The 22,623-nt window shown below is 47.0% G+C and overlaps 1 protein-coding gene across 1 annotated transcript; it reads left to right on the plus strand.

The window, feature by feature from the left end:
• Positions 1-1,848: 1,848 nt before the first annotated feature.
• LOC311125399 (zinc finger protein 16-like) lies at positions 1,849-5,233 on the plus strand. The gene is made up of 3 exons (XM_084199444.1): positions 1,849-2,660; positions 2,863-3,087; positions 3,352-5,233. The coding sequence occupies exons 1-3, from the start codon at positions 1,922-1,924 to the stop codon at positions 4,032-4,034; spliced, it is 1,647 nt and encodes a 548-aa protein (XP_084055570.1). The 5' UTR covers positions 1,849-1,921; the 3' UTR covers positions 4,035-5,233.
• The last annotated feature ends 17,390 nt before the right edge of the window (positions 5,234-22,623 follow it).

Raw genomic sequence — 22,623 nt, forward strand, 5'->3', positions numbered from 1 at the left:
CAGTTAGAACTACATGGGGGAAACATCTAAACTAAAGAGAATTACTACTTTATATAAGATAAATAATTTTATAAGGTGGAGCACATTGAGAAATGGTTGGAGCTTAAGTAAATTAATGTCAAGAACATAATAGCCTACTGGTAAACAATAATACAATAAAATAAAACATTATTATTGTTTATTTACTGGTGCTACTGTTCAAGGATGCAATTTTGAAATGTAATGTTTAAGAAAAGTCTTACTGTATTTCTGTTGTATTGCACAAAGAAATTGCACTATACAGGAAAAAAGATTGATTGTGTGTCCATAAAACCAGGGTCCAGTCTACTTACTAGAGTTCCTAGAATACAAAACAGGTGAGTTTGAACAAAAAGCCAGGTCATAGCAAGTGTTGCTGGACTTTTACTTTGGTTAAATAGGTTGCATGGGTACGGGGACACTATAAGTACAAATATAGCACGGTAAAGAGAAAACGTTACTACCTGCCTCAGCTAAAGTGCGGTGGGAATATAGGGTCTCTACTAACCAAATATGATTTGTTTTTTAGGAGGACTGTGTCATACATATCCAGCAACACTTCGTTCTCCACCCCCTCCATAGCCCCCAATGCAATACACTGTAATACACTGTGCATGGGATACATATTGGCTTGTGGAGAGAAAACTTTTCTACCTGTCTCAGCTAAAGTGGGGTGGGAAATACTCAATAGGGTCTCTACTAATCAAATATGATTCGTTTTTTATGGGGACCGTGTTCACCATTATACTCAATGAATCTGATATACACGTTCTTAAATAACATTCATGCAATAATATTTTTTTCGGATAATTTATACAAAATACAACATCTCATGTTATTGTGGATTAATTCATTGACGTTATTGCCAAATAGGACTGCTTTAGTGAACCAACACATGTCGGGACCACAACTACTTCCATCTACCTGAGCTTTGAAATTCCCACAATTATGAGAAAATGCATATTTCAGAACAATGTCCACAACCTTTTCATGTAATGCCAAATACTGTAGCGCCAGATATTTCTGTAGTCAGTGAAGAATGACCTCCAGTTCCTTCTCATACTGCTTTAAGGAGTTCATTACTTTAACACTCAATGTTATACTATTACGACCACATCCTTTATTTTTAATGTTTATAGCTATGGCCATCCAATGTGCTTTTAAATTCACCTGTATTATTACGTTCTCAAAACGCCACCAATTCCAGGTACCTTAGGTAGAACATCTATCCTCTCAGAACAGAGATTCTGTAAGTGAATACAGTTTCCTCTGAGTTGGTTTAGGAATGTCTTTATGTTTTGAGGAATCATATTCCTTGCATTTGACGGTGCATAAGTGAATTACTTCTTTCAGACCAAAGTGGAGAACCTCTACACTACATATCCTGTCATATACAACTAGACAAAATGTGTCTGTGCAGCAATTTGTTGAGTAATTCTAAACTATGTCCTTTACACCACTGTAATGAAGTTGTTCCTGATTATTCAGAGCCCCATGAAATCACACCAGATATAGATTCCACAGACCCTACTGAGTACTCACCAGCCACTTTTACATCGGCACAAATAATAGTTTTTCCTCTATAAGACAATATATGTAATGCATATGGGGGCATTTATTTGACCTCTGAGCATGTGCTAAACCTAAAATGTAATACAAATGTCACTTAAATATGAACAAATATGAATCATTGTTAATGTTTAGACAATTATTTTTCATACATCATGAATAAATAAATACAGGTTAATGACACGTTTCTACTATTACCTGGGTACTTGTATTTTGAACGTTTCCGAAATTCCATGACCCGGAAGTTATTTTTTAAGTGTTGCTGACGAGACGCTGATTCTCCCAACCACAGTAGCTAGTCTGCTAGCTAGCTAACTTTAAAGCTTCCAAAGACATGAACCGCAAAAGAAACCACAGTTTCACTGAAACAAGCCTTTCTCCCGACGCTCAAAACGCATTCATGGACACGCCGGGGCCTGCGGTGCGAGCCGACGATGATTTCTTGGAATTCGAGCCCGACGAGGAGATACTCTGCTCGGTGAGCGACATCACCGAACACCTTGGAAGAAACATAAAAGTGGTGCTCGAGACTGCATTGTCCGAAATCAGGAAAATGGTCAGCGTCAGGATACGGGTTCTGAAAATTGAGCTTCGGGAGAAAACAGACGAAATTGAAGTCCTAAAAGCAAGACTGGAGGTACAAAGAGACGGTAGGGACCCGTACCCCGGCGGAATGACCACCGAGGCATCATCTGTATTCCGAAAATCTGACTTGTTCCATTCGGGCAGCAAGCACAACAACGACCCCAAGAAAGCCAAACCAGCCATGCCTGGCGTAAAGAAAGAAAACATAAATGCCATTTGCGACTATCTGATGAAAGATAAGAATTCACGGGGTGCTGAAGCGGACAGCGACCCGAGCAATCCTCCGTCTGGTAGCGACAGGGACAGCCGCCACGATCCCCAGCCGCACTCCCTCAACCTGTGGCCGGACACCATCCCTGACGCGGGGCCTGGAGATGAGGACTCGGACTCGAACACGGATGACATATTCGGCATGCTACCATCGGGAAGCAAACGGATCTACGACTACGAATGGATGACGGGGGTGGAGTACACGTCGGATTTGAAAGGTAAACTTATCAATCACTCACTGCACCAATCAATCACTGTTATGTGCATTGGTCATGGAGTAGGGGAGAAATTGGGAATTGATATGCTGGATGTTATCCAGTCTTGCACCGTTGCATGTGTCTATGTAAAGGCTGTATAGGCCCACTCTACTTTTCTCTAAATGGGAATAATAAAACCCAAACCATGTGTTTGTTTATGCAGGTATGAGGGAGCCTAAATGTGAGACAACACCAGATGAAGATGAAGAAGAAAAAGATGAGGAAGAGGGTGATGAGTCAAAGAAAGAAAGGGATGGTGGATTGGAGCATCCCTCAGCCCCTTTTTCCCATGACGCCCACACCCCTGACTTTCCCTTAGCCCTCCAGGGCTCTCCAGGAGGGGAGGGTAACGGTTCTATGGAGGACCATGTGGATCGACTAGAACCAGGTGAGAGGAGAGGGAGAAGACCTTTACACGTCACTTCATGTCATCATTCATTTGTGATCTGTCATCTTCATCTTTCTTTGCACATGTAACTTTTTTGCTCCATGCATTTTGCAAATATAAAACATTTTTTTAGTTTTTCAGTGTGTTGACAACCTTCTGACCAATCCTTATTGCTGCTGCTTTGGCTGCATGCTTCAATTCCATGCTTAGGAACTCTAGCGGACTGAGTGCAATAACTGTAATCATTAATGTGTCTGTTCACAGGACAGCAGTTTCCCTCCCACACATACCTCTGCCCACTGTGTGGAACCTTCTGCCCCGACTCCTTGTTCCTGGAGGAACACCTCAAGCTGATACACGGCAACACCACCGGCACCCACAGCGCCCTGCAGTCCACCTCCACTGCACCCCTCACTCTGGGGGAGGGTAGCAGTAACGCCAAGCATGGGAGCATGGGGGCCGGAGCCGGGGGGATGAGCCTAGCAAGAGGAGGCGGGGGAGGGACGAGGGAGAAGAAAGTGGAAGGGGGCTACGAGTGCGGCGACTGTGGCCGCCATTTCAACTACCTGGGCAACCTGCGGCAGCACCAGCGCATCCATACAGGGGAAAAGCCCTTCATATGCCCTGAGTGTGGGGAGAGGTTCCGGCACGCTGCCCGATTGAAGAGTCACCGGCTGGGGCACAACGGCGGGCAGAGCCCCTTCCCTTGCCCCCAGTGTGGGAAAGGCTTCCCGGTGCTCTCAGGCTTAAAGAGACACCAGCGGGTGCATACGGGGGAGAGTCCCTACGCGTGCCAGCAGTGTGGGAGGCGCTTCAAGGAGCTGGGTAACCTCTATACCCACCAGAGGATCCATAGTGGTGCCACGCCCTATTGCTGCCAGCAATGTGGGAGGAGCTTCCGTCACCTGGGCACCTACAAGAGCCACCGCTGCACCCCCATACAGTGACAGTGACACTTGTTACCTTGGAGCTAGGCTGGCTAATTGCTAAGTGTAGCCTAGCCTAGCCATCACAGGAGCCTATTGATATGCTGTTGAGGAGACTGAGGCAGGAACATTGACTGAGTCTAAAGACCCATACAGACTCAAAAGGGAGGGTGCCATGATGGGAAAGGTCAAAGTGCATCATGATAAAGAGATGAAAGCATGACCCTGTTCCAATACTTCAGAAACACATCCTTCCTTCCCACTTCTGTGAAATAATCCATGATTTATTAACTGGGTGGTTCGAGCCCTGAATGCTGATTGGCTGACAGCCGTGGTATATCAGACCGTATACCAAGGGTAAGACAAAACATTTATAATAGCAATTAGGCACCTCAGGCCTTTAATGCTTAATGATAGTATAGGTGAAAGCAATATGCTTCGCCAACCCAGTCAGCTCAGATCAGGGATTACTTCTAGGAAGGAAGGATGCATTTTAGTTGTATTCAAATAGGAACCATGTAGGCATATCCTGTTGGGAAGAGGACTCACACTACTAACAGAACAGTGTGACTCTGCTGCCACCTTTTGGACTTCTTATATTACTGCACAAATGAAGTTTCAAGGTGGCACTGCTGACTGTTTTAACCTCACTTACCTACCAGCGACTATTCTGCCCAGAGCAGATGAGTTGGCATTTTATCTTCTTTTTTTTATATGACATAACCTATATTACTGACCCTATATTCTTTACACCTTTTTGGTATGTCCACCTACATGATGATGACAACATCACGTGAGAAATTCTTTGTTCAGTTAAACATATGCTATGTAGAACAAACATATACCTCTCTGGCATGTAGAACAAGGAAGCACGTCGGCTCTATGGCATTTCTATCTGCAAAGTTTGACAACTGAACGCATTCCTGATATCTGTAGCCCTTTCAAATTCACCCCTCTCTTAACAGACTCGTTATCTACACGGTTCAGGAAAACGTTCAGTTCAAGGTCAATTATATTTCAGTAAAAAATGACCCCTCTTGTCTCTATTCACTCCAATTGTGTAGCTAAAAATATCCTCAATACTGTATGTGACTGTTGAACACATAACAAAAGAAGCACCAACTTGTCAAAAATGTCCAGAAAACAATGAATATTAAAACGGTAAATGTGAAATGCTAATAATTGACAATCTGCATCCTAATAAACATTCTTATATGGTGCTTGTGTTGTGTGGGTGTACTTTTAATAATAATAATACTTTCCCACATCAATTTCCCCCATTGACAAAGACTTCCTTATGTCTATGGACTTAAGAGTAGGATAATGTGAAGGAGAGGGACGTGATGGCATACTTGGAATATCATTTTTTTTTTAATTGTGTATATTTCTAAGAAACAGTCAGTGCCTAGAGTGTGTTGGTGACTCACTTGAGATGGTAGGTTAGTGTGTGTGTGTGTGTACTTGTTTGTATAACCAGAGGGCACTGCATTTCTGTGTCTGTGTGCAGCTGAGTCCTCATCTGCTCTCTGCAGAGGGACAATCAAAGGGAGATAAACATTACTACACTCCATCACTGATCACGACAAGCCCCTCACACACACACACTGTGGCTCCCGCTAAAGACATCAGAATTGTTGGAGAGAGAGACAGAGCAGGAGAACGCTAGTAGCATTTTGGCCCAGTAGGCCTACATAAGAGACACTTCCATTGAAACATGAAGGTCAATATATTTGCAACACAAAGTGATGAATTCAAAACAGACCGCTGACTGTGGAAATGTGGTTCTTTATTCTTTGCTATTCCTGATGATATCTAAAGTAAAACAGACTCGGCTGGAAGTATACTGAACAAAAATAGAAACGCAACATGCTATAATTTCAAAGATTGTACTGAGTTACAGTTCATATAAGGAAATCAGTCAATTTAAATAAATAAATTAGGCCCTAATCTATGGATTTCACATGACTGGGAATACAGATATGCATCTGTTCACAGATACCTTTAAATAAAGTAGGGGCGTGGATCAGAAAACCAGTCAGTTAAATGTGATCACCATTTGCCTCATGCAGCACGACACATCTCCTTCGCAGAGTTGATCAGGCTGTTGTTGATTGGCCTGTGGAATGTTGTCCCACTCCTCTTCAATGGCTGTGTGAAGTTGCTGGATATTGGTGGGAACTGGAACACGCTGTCGTACACGTCGATCCAGAGCATCCCAAACATGCTCAATGGGTGGTGACGTCTGGTGAGTATGCAGGCCATGGAAGAACTGGGAAATTTTCAGCTTCCAGGAATTGTGTACAGATCCTTGTGACATGGAGCCGTGCATTATCATGCTGAAACATGAGGTGATGGCGGCAGATGAATGAGACGACAATGGGCCTCAGGATCTCGTCACGGTATCTCTGTGCATTCAAATTGCCATCGATAAAATGCAGTTGTGTTCGTTGGCCGTAGCGTATGCCTGCCGATACCATAACCCCACCGCCTGACATCAGCAAACCGCTCGCCCACACAACGCCATACACGTGGTCTGCGGTTGTGAGGCCGGTTGGACATACTGCCAAATTCTCTAAAGTGACGTTGGAGAAATGAACATTACATTCTCTGGCAACAGCTCTGGTGGACATTCCTACAGTCAACATGCCAATTGCACACTCCCAAAACTTGAGACATCTGCGGCATTGTGTTGTGTGACAAAACTGCACATTTTAGAGTGGCCTTTTATTGTCCACAGCAGAAGGTGTACCTGTGTAATGATCATGCTGTTTAATCAGCTTATTGATATGTCACACCTGTCAGGTGGATGGATTATCTTGGCAAAGGAGAAATGCTCACTAACAGGGATGTAAACAAATTTGTGCACAAAATTTGAGAGAAAACCGCTTTTTGTGTGTATGGAACATTTCTGGGATCATTTATTTCAGCTCATGAAACATGGGACCAACACTTACATGTTGCATTTATATTTTTGTTCAGTGTACAGTAGTTACAAGTGTGGTAGCTCTGTACTGCATGAGTGGAGAAATGGATGACAGAAGAGAGAGAGAGAGAGAGAGAGAGAGAGAGGAAAGCCCTCTCTCATCTCTCCAGTCCTCATCCTGTCCTCCATGTTTTTTATTAAGGCCTGACAAAACTCCTGCCAAGTAATTGCCCTGGCTCTATGATGCCCTGGCATGTCACTTGTTATCTCAAATTGTGAAAGAGAGAGAGAAAGTGTGTGTGTGTTTGTGTGTGTGTTTGCGTGCAATGTGTGTGCGTGAGAGAGAGAGAGTATACAGGAACGACTAATTTTGGTCAACTCTCTCTCTCTCTCTCACACGCACACACACACACACACACACACACACACACACACACACACACACACACACACACACACACACACTATACAGTACCTGCTCAATGGACCTGAGAGCTTGTAAGTGCTCTACAAGGAACACATGTACCAGCAGTAAAATACCAGGTTGTACATTAAAAGAAAATCATTATTGAATGATGGAAGAAAGTGTATGGACAAAGGAGGGAGGTGACAGAGAGGTTAAGTATGATTCAGTATGAAAGCTACCACCACTCTGAAAGAGCCATGCTGTGCAGATTGCACCATGATACTAGCCTTTATTTATTTATTATTCATTTTTTAGTCATTTAGCAGACGCTCTTATCCAGAGCGATTTACAGGAGCAATTAGGGTTAAGTGCCTTGCTCAAGGGCACATCGAGAGATTTTTCACCTAGTCGGCTCGGTTCCTGGCACAACGCTCTTAACCACTAAGCTACCTGCCGCCTTTATGCCTTGAATTGAGTGATACTGTGTGAAAAGGCATCTGGCATTGAACAAATATGTGTATGTGTTTTTTTGTTTTGTTTGTGTGTGTGAGAAATGGCAGGCTCTGTGTTCACTGTCCCGTACCCCATCTGGTAACACTGCAGGTCGTCTCACACACAGCCTGTAGGAGGCACTGACATTCTGCTGTATACAGCCTGTTAATCTGCAGTGTGTGTGTGTGTGTGTGTGTGTGTGTGTGTGTGTGTGTGTGTGTGTGTGTGTGTGTGTGTGTGTGTGTGTGTGTGTGTGTGTGTGTGTGTGTGTGTGTGTGTGTGTGTGTGTGTGGATGTGTGTGTCATGCACTACCTGAAAAGACCTGCTCAACCACAGAGCCGTGCAGCAAGTAAATGGGCATGCTTGCACTATACTGGAGCTGCACTCAAGTACTCCTTCTTCTACTTACATGGCAATCAACATGCATCAAATGGAGATGTCCTGATGACACCTCTCCCTCCTTATCATTCGCTATTTTCACATTCTCTATCTCCCTCTCTCTTGCTCTCTCCCTCTCTCACACACACACACACACACACACACACACACACACACACACACACACACACACACACACACACACACACACACACACACACACACACACACACACACACAGTCTTGTTTAACTAACCTTGTGGGGGGACAAAATTTATTCCCATTCAAAATCCTATTTTCCCTAACCCTAAACCTAACCCCTAACCCAAACCTAACTCCTAACTCTAAATCAGAGATGATACCCTTAGGGATTTCCATCAATCACTGAGCCTAGCCATGCATCAGCTCTCCAATTGCTAGAGACACACTGACATATGGACAGGGGCACAACTTTGGTTTTAGAAGTGGGGGGGACACAACTTGTTTAACACATTTGCCTTGTTTTGTATCACATTTCATTGATAAAACTGGGGGGGGACAGAAATACAATTTCAGAATGTGGGGGGGACATGTCCCCGCCGTCCCCAGTGAAAGTTGCGCCCCTGCATATGGAGACACAACTTCACTAACATCTCTCAGCAGGGGGCCCTAGAGGCCCTCAAGTTCTACCTCAATGAATGTCCCCCTAATGCTCTTCCCAGCGCTAATTGTATTGTGGACTTGGCTGAACTGGTGCTAACCTCCAACTATTCTCTCTTCAGAGGATACTTTTTCTTCCAGACCAAAGGGACAGCGATGGGGAGCACTATGGCTCCTAATTATGCTAACATATATCTAGGAATGTTTGAAAGAGAGGTGGTGCTGAATCCAGACCTTAACCCCTTTCTCTCCAATATTCTCCTAATTCGAAGATATTTGGATGACATTTTAGTGATCTATGCAGGGACCCAGGAAGAACTCTTGGAATTACATGCCTATCTAAACTCTATGAATGAGCACCTTCCTTTCACCATTAACCTATCCCAAATCAGTTTTCTTGATGTGATGGTTATTAAGGACAAAACCTCCCTCTCTACAGATCTCTATAGGAAACCTACGGACAGGAACACCCTCCTTAGAGGTGACAGCTTTCATCCACGTCCAATTATAAGGTAAATCAATTCAGTCGCATCAGAAGAATATGCAGCGCTGATGCTTCTTACCAGAAACAGACCTCACACAAAGGTTTAAGGAAAGGGGGTACAAAGACAATTGGGTAAAACATGCCAATGATCGTTTTGAAGGGCTAAAGCTTTCAACCAAAAGTAAAAGAAATGTCCCCTAATGCTTCATCCAATACCCAACATTGGGGAAGGCATTTAAGGACATTATCAGGAAGCACTAGTACATTATTGATACTGACCCACAATTCAAACCCATCTTTAAATATCCCCCACGTATGGTCTTTAAAAGACCCCCAAAAGTTAGAGTCATTGTGGTGAAATCTGATTATCCACCAGAGAAAAGGGAAACTTTCTTGGACAAGGTTCTGGAGGGTAATTACAAATGTGGCTAATGTGCTCAATGCAGTTTCACCTACGAATGTGACTCATTTACCCACCCCCACACAGGACAAAGATTTAAGATCAAAGGCCTGATCAAAGGGAATATTTCTGGATCCACAGGCTCAACACACTGTCTCCTCTTGGCCTTAACGAGGAGTTCGACTTAAAACCGTTTTTATAGTTCCGAATGTCCAAATTATTGTGTTTTTTATCCTAATTGAATATTGTGTATGTATATCACTGTAAATATTGATCACATTCCTTGTGTATCATCATTTTGTGAACCTATGTTATATATTTTGACCTCCTGTTTACCTCCTGTTATATGGATGCCTGATGAAGACCGAAGGGTCAAAATGTTGTTATAAATAAAATCACTTGGGAGCATGAGCAGCAGTGTGTGGCGTTTTCCATTCTGTTTTCCATGAGTTCACCTACAACTCCATCACCTGCAGAAAGTATCTGGATGTGCGTATGTTCTTCAGCTTTTGTACACTTCTTCTGTTGCCTCATACATATATGCAGTCTTATATTTTCCCTTTTACTTCCTTTTTCCCAGTCTTATATTTCCTCTTTTCTATCTCTCTATCCCCTTACTTACTAACTCCCCTTCTGCTATCCCTCTATCTTCTCTCCCTCTCTCTCTCCTTTCCTGTTTCGTTCTATCTGTCCCCCTCTCCATTTATCCTCTTTCCTCTCTCATTCCTAAGCACTATAAAGGAGGCTAAAACACCCTAATAATTGCAACAGGCAACATGCAGTGGTGTAGGCGTATAAGGACAGATGCAGAGACCTCATCACTGCGACTAGAGCCATGGTAATGATAACCATTAAATAAAGGCCTCTCTCCCCTGGGCCTTTCTCAAAGCCGTCGTCCCTCCCCACGTCGTCCCTCTCCCCCCCTTCTCTACCATCGATTTCAACGGTCATTTACAAAGGCTTAGCTTTCTTTCTGCTTAGCATTTTAACCCCCGTTGCCTGCCATGTGTTCCATAAGTCAACAGACGCAGCAGGCTGGCGGCACTAACCATTTATGATGAGAGAAGCCGACCCTGGCCCCGGATAGCTTTCCCTGTGTGTTGTGATGATGACTTGTAAGGCATGTTACGTAGGTACTGTTTCAGGAGATTGGCAGGGGGGTGGGGTGTTGGCAGCAGGGGGCATGCTGCATACACATGGAAATGCCAGGATTTCTAATTAAACTCTCACCTGCCAGCGGGTATATGCTACGCCAGATGGACACCGGGTACGGATCTGTAGCAGAAAGGTTGGAGATGGAGGCATTATTATTCAAAAAGCATGTGCTGGGTTGTAGTTGTCAACTGCCTTTTACCCCTCAGAGTAGGTCTACACAGGGCTGTACCTGTAGCTGTGTTTTGGGGTTCTATGATAGTGTGCTCTACTGTACTGTGTTTTGTTGCACATTGCTGTGCTGTTTTAGGCCAGGGCCATATCCACAAAGCATCTCCGAGTAGGAGTGCTGATCTAGGAACAGTTTAGCCTTTTAGATCATAATGATTAAGATTATATGGACAGATCCTAGATCAGTACTCATATTCTGAGATGCTTTGTGGATATGGGCCCAGGCCTTATTTAGGTGACACACTGTAATAATATACAGTGAATATGCAGCACAATGACTATGAATTATACCAGGTAATGCATACCTCTTCATGTCACATGTAAAAGGTCTCCGCCACCGCAGATACATAATAATAAATATGAAGTACACTCTGACATTTAGCAGATACCAATAACTGAAAAGTGAACCCATAGGATGGCTATGACTATGAAAAAGACCTGTCTTTCTAGTGATACGGGTTAGCGAACGCTTTCTTCCGTAGCATGACTTCCAATCCCCTGACCCAGATAGAGACGCCCAGGTGTGCGCTTTCCCTTTATCTGTAAATCCCTGGCAAAGCCCTAATACGTTCTCCAAGGTGAATGCGGGAGATGGAATTTAGATGTGCCCATCTTCAAGTAAGGTCAGGTGGTCGTTGGGGAGGGGTGCGGGGGGATAGAAAAAAGTCTGTCTGTAACAAATGTGTGTATTTACTGTACACACCCACACCTACGGATTATGCTTTGCTCCTCGGGCGCCAGTTGCCGCTGCAACAACGGCATCACTTAATTGATGTTGTTGCAGTGTGGGGCCCCAGTGATGCAGAAAGGGAGGGTTGCAGATGGTACAGACACACACTGCTACACACACATCTGCCAGTTTTCTTCCACACACGTTCACACGCACACATACACGCACACACACACACACACATTAGCATTTTTCTGACTCCACACACATTCACTTCTTTGAAAAGGTTCACAGAAAATACAGCAGCTGTATACTTCAACAGTACAGAAACGAAAGCAATTGAACGCCAACAAAACAACAGAATATTAGAAAAATGCCATCGGCAATTTAATCAAGCACACTGTAACATTCTCTACTCATGAACAGAAACACACTCCAACACTCCACAGATATTAATACAAACACATAGGAGAGACATCTGCACCTTCTTTTTCTGTTTACCTACATAAACACACTCCCTCACACACACTGACGTTATTCCTCAGAAAGGTGTGTTAAGTGGATAGATCACTCACTCATCTTTGATAATAACCCCACCCCACACACTAATTAGTGTGTCTTTTAGTGTGTCTTGCGTCAGAATTTAGAACAGAAATATCTTCTACCAAATCAATACAACTGATTTAGTAACTACATCAAATTCCAAAGTGTCTCTCTAAGGACTTAGAAGGCATTCAGAGATGATGCTGCCGCATCTTTGGCACTCCTTCTCATCTCTGGAGAGCAGGCGGGATGAAGCCACAGTCAAGAACCTCCTGCATGACCACACAAGTCCTCTGCAAGAGTTTCTAAACCCTACACAGAGACAGTATGATCTGAGGAGTTCAAGGCAATACTCTATTACTTTACCAATCAAACGATACAGTTGTTTAACTGACCGCATTAACTTAATAAATGTAGCTTACTTCCCACTGTTGAATTAATTGCCATGGAACATTCAGATTATATAACTAGGGGAGCACATTCTAAGACTGATTATCCCACTCAGCTCACTCCTACCCACTAGCTATCCCACCACAATAGCTATCCCACTTATTATAGCTAACCCATATGATTACCGGACTATAAGTATACCCAGGGGCAGACTTAGTGATTTGGTGGCCCCAAGCAGAGGCCAGGGTTTTATAGTAAACACAGGTGTATTTCCTTTTAATGTGCCATGAACACAACCAGTGTTCATCTGATTGTCCAACAAATCACTTCAAAAAGTAGGTGACCTTCGCACATTCATCCAAAATAATTCCAGCATCCGAACAGTGCACTATGCTTTCCTTCAATTCGCAAGTGGCTGAAACTATCTCACCAGACAAAGCATTAGAGTGAGCGAAACAGCACCCCTCTGTTGTACTATGGGCTCTATTTTTGGCTGCCGTTAAGGCGGCGCTAGTGTCAAACGCACATTAGTTAGCAATTTCGTAATGTAAAAACTGGCGCACTGGTATTTTCCATCTCTGACCCCAGGTTCGGCAATTTACCTGTCTTATATCAGCTCACTTGTGCTCAGATGAGTGGGGTGTAAATATTAGAGGTGTGTCCTTAAAAACATGATACAAAGTGCTAATTTCAGGCAGCGCTGATAGGGATATTTAAGACCAACCAAAAGCTGGTTTTAGCGGTAACGCAGTTTTTTATGGCATGTATTTTGACAGTGGAAACGCAGCCTATCCAGCCGTGACGCACACTGCCCATATGCGCATGGAACAAGAGTAGCCTAACATGCTTTTGGTGCCTGTATACTTCATATTTAGAAACATAAAAAACATTTGTTTTTCCCATTTTGTTTTATTTGATTAAAAACCAAGCATAGCCTCACCTCCTCTTAATGAAGGCTGTCCAACGCAATCACAAAGTAGTCAAGACTGTCGATAAAGAGTTTGGCTCCTGAGACAGCTTGGAAATAAATCTTAATCACCAAAGCTTTATTAAAATATGAAGTTTGAGAGGAGTAAAACAGTGAGCTGACATTCAGTTTATATTGTAGGCAGGCCCACATTATTTTAGCCATGAAGGTCCTGTTTTGGACGTGCTTAAAACTCCCTCCATGATGTAGGCTACGTGCCCATGCCCATCATGAAATGAGAGACAACAACCTTGGTGAATACCGGTGAACCTCGTATTTAGAAGTTATCTGTAACCTGTAAAAATGGCTTGTTTTCTGTTTCGTATGTTCAAAACCCAAGCCCTCCCTTCGGCCTACTATAACAGCAATGCGTGTCTTTTTTATCCTGGCGATTTTATGATTACATTACATTTGACATTACAATTTGTTGTTGAAAAAAACAATGGATTGCTTGTTTTTTGTTTAATTTTATTACAACCAAACTTATTAGAATGATTCACCTTCCTGGTTTTATGGTGACAATGTCCGTGGTGCGCTTGCAATGCAACTTCTGGAGATATGTGATTGCGATCTGATCTGTAAGATGGTTCCGATTATGTAAATAAGACACACAGTTGAAGTCGAAAGTTTACATACACCTTAGCCAAATACATTTCAACTCAGTTTTTCACAATTCCTGACATTTAATCCTAGTAAAAATTCCCTGTCTTAGGTCAGTTAGGATAACCACTTTATTTTAAGAATGTGAAATGTCAGAATAATAGTAGAGAGAATGATTTATTTCAGCTTTTATTTATTTTATCACGTTCCCAGGGGGTCAGAAGTTTACATACACTCAATTAGTTTTTGGTAGCATTGCCTTTATATTGTTTAACTTGGGTCAAACGTTTCGGGTAGCCTTCCACAAGCTTCCCACAATAAGTTTGGAAGTTTACATACAATTAGGTTGGAGTCATTAAAACTTGTTTTTCAACCACTCCACAAATTTCTTGTTAACAAACTATAGTTTTGGCAAGTCGGTTAGGACACCTACTTTGTGCATGACACAAGTAATTTTTCCAACAATTGTTTACAGACAGATTATTTCACTTATAATTCACTGTATCACAATTCCAGTGGGTCAGAAGTTTACATACACTAAGTTGACTGTGCCTTTAAACAGCTTGGAAATTCCAGAAAATGATGTCATGGCTTTAGAAGCTTCTGATATGCTAATTGACATCATTTGTGTCACGGATTCTGCCGAGGCTGCTCCTCCTCCTAGTTCGGGCAGGCTTCGGCGTTCGTCGTCCCCGGAGTACTAGCTGCCACCGTTGAATGTTTCTATGTTTGATTGCTTTTGTCTGTCTATTACACCTGTGTCCGTTTGTGTCTGATTACGTGTTCTATAAGTTGCATGTTTTGTATTGGTTAGGTTGTGTGTTGTTTTTCTCCTGTCCGTAGTGCTGCGTGTTTTTTCTCTGTTTTGTTGTTTTACGCATAGTTGCGTAATTGCTCGCCTCTGTTGTTTTGAGGCCGTTCATTGTATCTTCGCCTTGTGGTTCACAAGTAAACTTTGTTGGACTAAGCTTCGGTGTCCTGCGCCTGACTCCCACACCACATACACCTCAGCCTTGACAGAACAACACACCAGTATGGAGTCAGCAGGAGCAGTGGCGGCACCCAAGTCGCTGGAGGATCGGATCAGCGACCAAGACACCATGATCCGGCAACTTGGGGCCGCCATGAACGAGGTGTCCAACACTCTGCGCCGGTTGGTTACGGGAGAGGTGCCCACGCCTTCTCACACCATACCATCACCAACGGCCAGTCCTCCTCTCCCAGCACCGGAACCCAGTGGCATTCGGCTCTCGCTCCCGAGGGCATATGATGGTTCTGCAGCCGGGTGTCAGGGGTTCCTCCTGCAGGTGGAACTCTACCTGGCCACCATACACCCAGCGCCCTCGGGATACGAGAGCGTCTCCGCCCTCATCTCCTGTCTATCCGGCAAGGCGTTGGAGTGGGCCAACGCCGAATGGAGGGGAATAGACGCCGCTACAATCACCTACGCGGAGTTCTCCCGCCGCTTCAGGGCTGTCTTCGATCATCCACCTGAGGGGGAGGGGAGCGTCTGTTCCACCTCCGACAGGGGAAGAGGAGCGCACAGGAGTTCGCCCTGGAGTTCCGGACTCTAGCGGCGGATGCGGGGTGGAATGAGAGGGCCCTCATCGACCATTACCGGTGTAGCCTACGAGAGGACGTTCGTCGTGAGCTGGCCTGCAGGGACACCAACCTATCCTTCGACCAGTTGGTGGACATCTCCATCCGTCTCGACACCCTCTGGCTACCCGCGGAAGTCCCGAGTGGGGGTCGTCCATTCCACCCTCCAGCACCTCCGAGCCGATTCCCATGGAGCTCGGAGGTGCTGGCGCTAGAGAGAGGAGGAGAGAGAACCCGAGGGGGGCCATCCCCTGCACCAACTGTGGCCGTGGAGGACACACCGCGGCCAGGTGCTGGGGAGGGTCTCCTGGGAGAGGGGACAACAGGTCCCGCACTGGGGAGTCATTCCAGGTGAGTAGGCGCCCCACTTACCCAGAGCTCTCTGTTGGTCACATGTGTATACCTGTGAGATTTCCACAGGTGGCACCTCATTCCCAGCATAAGGCGCTAGTAGATTCAGGCGCAGCTGGGAATTTTGTTGATCGTGCATTTTGTTATAGGTTAGGAATTCCCCTTCGGCCGGTAGAAGCCCCCTTTCCTGTTCATGCCCTAGACAGCCGGCCGTTGGGGTCGGGGTTGATCAGAGAAGTCACAGCACCACTTAAGATGACGACGCAGGGGGGTCATGAGGAGATCATTCAGTTTTATCTGATTGACTCTCCTGCGTATCCCGTGGTGCTGGGGCTTCCCTGGTTAAGCGCCCATGATCCTACCATTGCGTGGCAACAGAGGGCTCTTATGGAGTGGTCTGCCCAGTGTGTAGGGAGATGTCTAGGTGTTTCCTTAGGGGCGACCTCGGTAGAGAGTCCGAACCAAGTGCCCGCAATGCGCATTCCCCCTGAATATGAGGATTTAGCACTTGTGTTCAGCAAAACGAGGGCAACACGGCTACCACCTCATAGACAGGGGGATTGTGCGATAGATCTCCAAACAGGAGCGGCACTTCCGCGGAGCCGTGTGTATCCCCTGTCTCAAGAGGAGACAGCGGCTATGGAGACTTACATAGCCGAGTCCTTGGCACAGGGATACATACGGTCCTCCACTTCCCCGGTTTACATTTACATTTACATTTTAGTCATTTAGCAGACGCTCTTAACCAGAGCGACTTACAGGAGCAATTAGGGTTAAGTGCCTTGCTCAAGGGCACATTAACGTCATTTAGCAGACGCTCTTAGCCAGAGCGACTCACAAATTGGTGCGTTCACCCTATAGCCAGTGGGATAACCACTTTACAATTTGGGGGGGGGGGGGGGGGGTTAGAAGGAATACTTTATCCTATCCCAGGTATTCCTTAAAGAGGTGGGGTTTCAAATGTCTCCGGAAGGTGGTGAGTGACTCCGCTGTCCTGGCGTCGTGAGGGAGCTTGTTCCACCATTGGGGTGCCAGAGCAGCGAACAGTTTTGACTGGGCTGAGCGGGAGCTATGCTTCCGCAGAGGAAGGGGAGCCAGCAGGCCAGAGGTGGATGAACGCAATGTCCTCGTTTGGGTGTAGGGACTGATCAGAGCCTGAAGGTACAGAGGTGCCGTTCCCCTCACTGCTCCATAGGCAAGCACCATGGTCTTGTAGCGGATGCGAGCTTCAACTGGAAGCCAGTGGAGTGTGCGGAGGAGGGGGGTGACGTGAGAGAACTTGGGAAGGTTGAACACCAGACGGGCTGCGGCATTCTGGATCAGTTGTAGGGGTTTAATGGCACAGGCAGGGAGCCCAGCCAACAGCGAGTTGCAGTAGTCCAGACGGGAGATGACAAGTGCCTGGACCAGGACCTGCGCCGCTTCCTGTGTAAGGCAGGGTCGCACTCTCCGAATGTTGTAGAGCATGCAGGAGCGGGTCACCGCCTTGATGTTGGCGGAGAACGACAGGGTGTTGTCCAGGGTCACGCCTAGGCTCTTCGCACTCTGGGAGGAGGACACAGCGGAGTTGTCAACCGTGATGGCGAGATCATGGAACGGGCAGTCCTTCCCCGGGAGGAAGAGCAGCTCCGTCTTGCCAGGGTTCAGCTTGAGGTGGTGATCCGTCATCCATACTGATATATGTCTGCCAGACATGCAGAGATGCGATTCGCCACCTGGTTATCAGAAGGGGGAAAGGAGAAGATTAGTTGTGTATCGTCAGCGTAGCAATGATAGGAAAGGCCATGTGAGGATATGACAGAGCCAAGTGACTTGGTGTATAGGGAGAAAAGGAGAGGGCCCAGAACCGATCCCTGGGGGACACCAGTGGTGAGAGCACGTGGTGCGGAGACAGCTTCCCGCCACGCCACTTGGTAGGAGCGACCGGTCAGGTAGGACGCAATCCAGGAGTGAGCCGCGCCGGAGATGCCCATCTCGGAGAGGGTGGAGAGGAGGATCTGATGGTTCACAGTATCAAAGGCAGCAGACAGGTCTAGAAGGACAAGAGCAGAGGAGAGAGAGTTAGCTTTAGCAGTGCGGAGAGTCTCCGTGACACAGAGAAGAGCAGTCTCAGTTGAATGACCAGTCCTGAAACCTGATTGGTTTGGATCAAGAAGGTCATTCTGAGAGAGATAGCAAGAGAGTTGGCTAAAGACGGCACGCTCAATAGTTTTGGAAAGAAAAGAAAGAAGGGATACTGGTCTGTAGTTGTTGACATCAGTGGGGTCGAGTGTTGGTTTTTTGAGAAGGGGAGTAACTCTCGCTCTCTTGAAGACGGAAGGGACATGGCCAGCGGTCAAGGATGAGTTGATCAGCGAGGTGAGGTAGGGGAGAAGGTCACCGGAGATGGTCTGGAGAAGGGAGGAGGGGATGGGGTCAAGCGGGCAGGTTGTTGGGCGGCCTGCAGTCACAAGTCGCAGGATTCTATCTGGAGAGAGAGGGGAGAAAGAAGTCAAAGCATAGGGTAGGGCAGTGTGAGCAGGACCAGCAGTGTCATTAGACTTAACAAACGAGGATCGGATGTCGTCAACCTTCTTTTCAGAGAGAGAGGAGGGGGGGGGGGGAGGATTCAGGAGGGAGGAAAATGTGGCAAAGAGCTTCCTAGGGTTAGAGGCAGATGCTTGGAATTTAGAGTGGTAGAAGGTGGCCTTAGCAGCAGAAACAGATGAAGAAAATGTAGAGAGGAGGGAGTGAAAAGATGCCAGGTCGGCAGGGAGTTTAGTTTTCTTCCATTTCCGCTCCGCTCCGCTGGTTTCCTCGAGTTTCTTTTTTGTGAAGAAGAAGGACGGGGGTTTGCGCCCGTGTATTGATTACCGTAGTCTCAATCAGATCACGGTTAAGTACAGTTACCCTCTTCCACTGATTGCGACTATGACAGAATCATTACGCGGAGCGCGGTTCTTCACAAAGTTGGATCTCAGGAGCGCGTACAATCTGGTGCGCATTAGGGAGGGGGATGAATGGAAAACAGCATTTAGCACCACCTCGGGTCATTACGAGTATCTCGTCATGCCATACGGGTTAATGAATGCTCCTTCAGTCTTCCAATCCTTTGTTGACGAGATTTTCCGGGACATGCATGGGCAGGGTGTGGTAGTATACATCGACGACATCCTAGTGTACTCTTCTACACGAGCCGAGCATGTAGCCCTGGTGCGCCGAGTGTTGAGGAGACTGTTGGAGCATGACTTGTATGTCAAGGCAGAGAAATGCTTGTTCTTCCAGGAGTCCGTCTCCTTTTTGGGTTATCGGTTGTCCGCGTCTGGTGTGAAGATAGAGGTTGACCGTGTGTCGGCCGTGCGTAATTGGCAAACTCCAACCACTGTAAAAGAGGTGCAGCAGTTTTTGGGTTTTGCTAATTACTACCGGAGGTTTATCCGGGGCTTTGGACAGGTTGCAGCTCCCATTACGTCCCTGCTAAAGGGGGGTCCGGTTCGCTTGCACTGGTCAGCTGAGGCGGACAGGGCATTTGTCAAACTGAAAAACCTGTTCACCTCGGCTCCGGTGCTGGCGCATCCGGATCCCTCTTTACCATTCCAAGTAGAGGTAGACGCGTCCGAGGCCGGTATTGGGGCAGTCCTGTCGCAACGGTCCGGCACGCCACCTAAGCTCCGCCCCTGTGCGTTCTATTCTAAGAAGCTCAGCTCGGCGGAGCGTAATTATGACGTAGGGGACAGGGAGCTGTTAGCTGTAGTCCAGGCCCTAAAGGTGTGGAGGCATTGGCTTGAGGGGGCTCAACACCCTTTCCTCATTCTGACCGACCACCGTAACCTGGAGTACATCCGGGCAGCTAGGAGATTGAACCCTCGTCAGGCTAGGTGGAACATGTTCCTGACCCGGTTTGTTTTTAAGATCACATACATCCCAGGGTCCCAGAACGGTAAGGCAGACGCCCTGTCCCGGCGGTATGACACAGAGGAGAGGTCCATTGAGCCTACTCCCATACTGCCGGAGTCTTGTCTGGTGGCTGCGTACCGACCCTACTCCCCCCGAGTGTCCTGTGGGGCGGACGTACGTTCCGCTCGAGGTTCGTGATCGCCTTATTTATTGGGCTCATACATCACCCTCCTCTGGACATCCAGGTATTGGCCGGACAGTGCACTGCCTTAGCGTGACATACTGGTGGCCAACGTTAGCTAAGGATGTGAGGGTTTATGTCTCCTCCTGCTCGGTGTGCGCCCAGTGTAAGGCACCTAGACATTTGCCCAGGGGAAAGTTACATCCCCTGCCCGTTCCACAACGACCATGGTCCCACCTCTCGGTGGATTTTGTGACCAACCTACCCCCCTCCCAGGGGAATACCACCATTTTGGTCGTTGTGGATCGGTTTTCCAAGGCCTGTCGTCTCCTCCCAATGCCGGGTCTCCTTACTGCCCTACAGACCGCTGAGGCCCTATTTACCCACGTGTTCCGGCACTATGGGGTCCCCGAGGATATTGTGTCTGACCGAGGTCCCCAGTTCACCTCCAGAGTCTGGGGGGCGTTCATGGAACGCTTGGGGGTCTCGGTGAGCCTTACCTCGGGGTACCACCCAGAGAGCAATGGGCAGGTTGAACGAGTCAACCAGGATGTGGGCAGGTTTCTGAGGTCCTATTGCCAGGGCCGGCCGGAGGAGTGGTCTAGGTATATCCCCTGGGCAGAGATGGCCCAGAACTCTCTCCGCCACTCCTCCACCAATTTAACACCTTTCCAGTGTGTTTTAGGGTATCAGCCGGTCCTGGCACCTTGGCACGAGAGCCAGATCGAGGCCCCTGCGGTGGATGAGTGGATTCGGCGCTCGGAGGAGACGTGGGACGCTGCCCATGTCCATCTGCAGCGGGCCATCCGTCGACAAAAGGCGAGCGCCGATCGCCACCGCAGTGAGGGACCGGTGTACGCACCGGGAGATCGAGTCTGGCTCTCGACTCGAAACCTGCCCCTCCGCCTGCCCTGCCGGAAGCTGGGTCGGCGGTTTGTGGGGCCCTTTAAAGTCCTGAGAAGATTGAACGAGGTGTGTTACAGGTGACAATTGCCTATTGATTACAAGAATATTAACCCCTCGTTCCATGTGTCTCTTCTCAGGCCGGTGGTAGCAGGCCCACTCCAAGAAGATGAGATAGGAGAGACCCCTCCGCCCCCTTTGGACATCGAGGGGGCCCCGGCGTACAGGGTCCGGACCATCTTGGACTCGAGGCACCGGATGAGTGGTCTCCAGTATCTCGTGGAGTGGGAGGGGTACGGTCCGGAGGAACGGTGCTGGGTGCCTAGGAGGGACATCCTAGATCCATCCCTCCTGACTGAGTTCCACCGTGGGCATCCCACGCGCCCGGGTCCGCGTCCTCCTGGCCGTCCCCGAGGCCGGGGTCGGCGCACGGCTGGAGCCGCGCGTCAAGGGGGGGGTACTGTCACGGATTCTGCCGAGGCTGCTCCTCCTCCTAGTTCGGGCAGGCTTCGGCGTTCGTCGTCCCCGGAGTACTAGCTGCCACCGTTGAATGTTTCTATGTTTGATTGCTTTTGTCTGTCTATTACACCTGTGTCCGTTTGTGTCTGATTACGTGTTCTATAAGTTGCCTGTTTTGTATTGGTTAGGTTGTGTGTTGTTTTTCTCCTGTCCGTAGTGCTGCGTGTTTTTTCTCTGTTTTGTTGTTTTACGCATAGTTGCGTAATTGCTCGCCTCTGTTGTTTTGAGGCCGTTCATTGTATCTTCGCCTTGTGGTTCACAAGTAAACTTTGTTGGACTAAGCTTCGGTGTCCTGCGCCTGACTCCCACACCACATACACCTCAGCCTTGACAATTTGAGTCAATTGGAGGTGCACCTGTGGATGTATTTCAAGGCCTACCTTCAAACTCAGTGCCTCTTTGCTTGACATCATGGGAAAATCAAAAGAAATCAGCCAAGACCTCAGAAAAAAATGGTAGACCTCCACGCCTGAAGGGACTACGTTTATCTGTACAAACAATAGTACGCAAGTATAAACACCATGGGACCACGCAGCCGTCATACCGCTCAGGATGGAGAAGCGTTCTGTCTCCTAGAGATGAACGTAGTTTGATGCGAAAAGTGCAAATCAATCCCAGAACAACAGCAAAGGACCTTGTGAAGATGCTGGAGGAAACAGGTACAAAAGTATCTATATCCACAGTAAAACAAGTCCTATGTTGACATAACCTGAAAGGCCGCTCAGCAAGGAAGAAGCCACTGCTCCAAAACCGCCATAAAAAAGCCAGACTGCACATGGGGACAAAGATCGTACTTTTGGGAGAAATGTCCTCTGGTCTGATGAAACAAAAATAGAACTGTTTGGCCGTAATGACCATCGTTATGTTTGGAGGAAAAAGGGGGTCTTGCAAGCCGAAGAACACCA

The sequence above is a fragment of the Coregonus lavaretus genome (assembly GCF_964263955.1).
Source record: "Coregonus lavaretus genome assembly, contig: HAP1_SCAFFOLD_1155, whole genome shotgun sequence".
Taxonomy (NCBI): domain Eukaryota; kingdom Metazoa; phylum Chordata; class Actinopteri; order Salmoniformes; family Salmonidae; genus Coregonus; species Coregonus lavaretus.

What these genes read in the sequence shown, in the direction of transcription:
- LOC311125399 (XM_084199444.1), top strand. Translation starts at nt 1,922, where the DNA reads ATGAACCGCAAAAGAAACCACAGTTTCACTGAAACAAGCCTTTCTCCC. An exon ending in GTACACGTCGGATTTGAAAG is followed by an intron (nt 2,661 to 2,862) that starts GTAAACTTATCA and finishes TTGTTTATGCAG; the next exon opens with GTATGAGGGAGCCTAAATGT. An exon ending in TGTGGATCGACTAGAACCAG is followed by an intron (nt 3,088 to 3,351) that starts GTGAGAGGAGAG and finishes GTCTGTTCACAG; the next exon opens with GACAGCAGTTTCCCTCCCAC.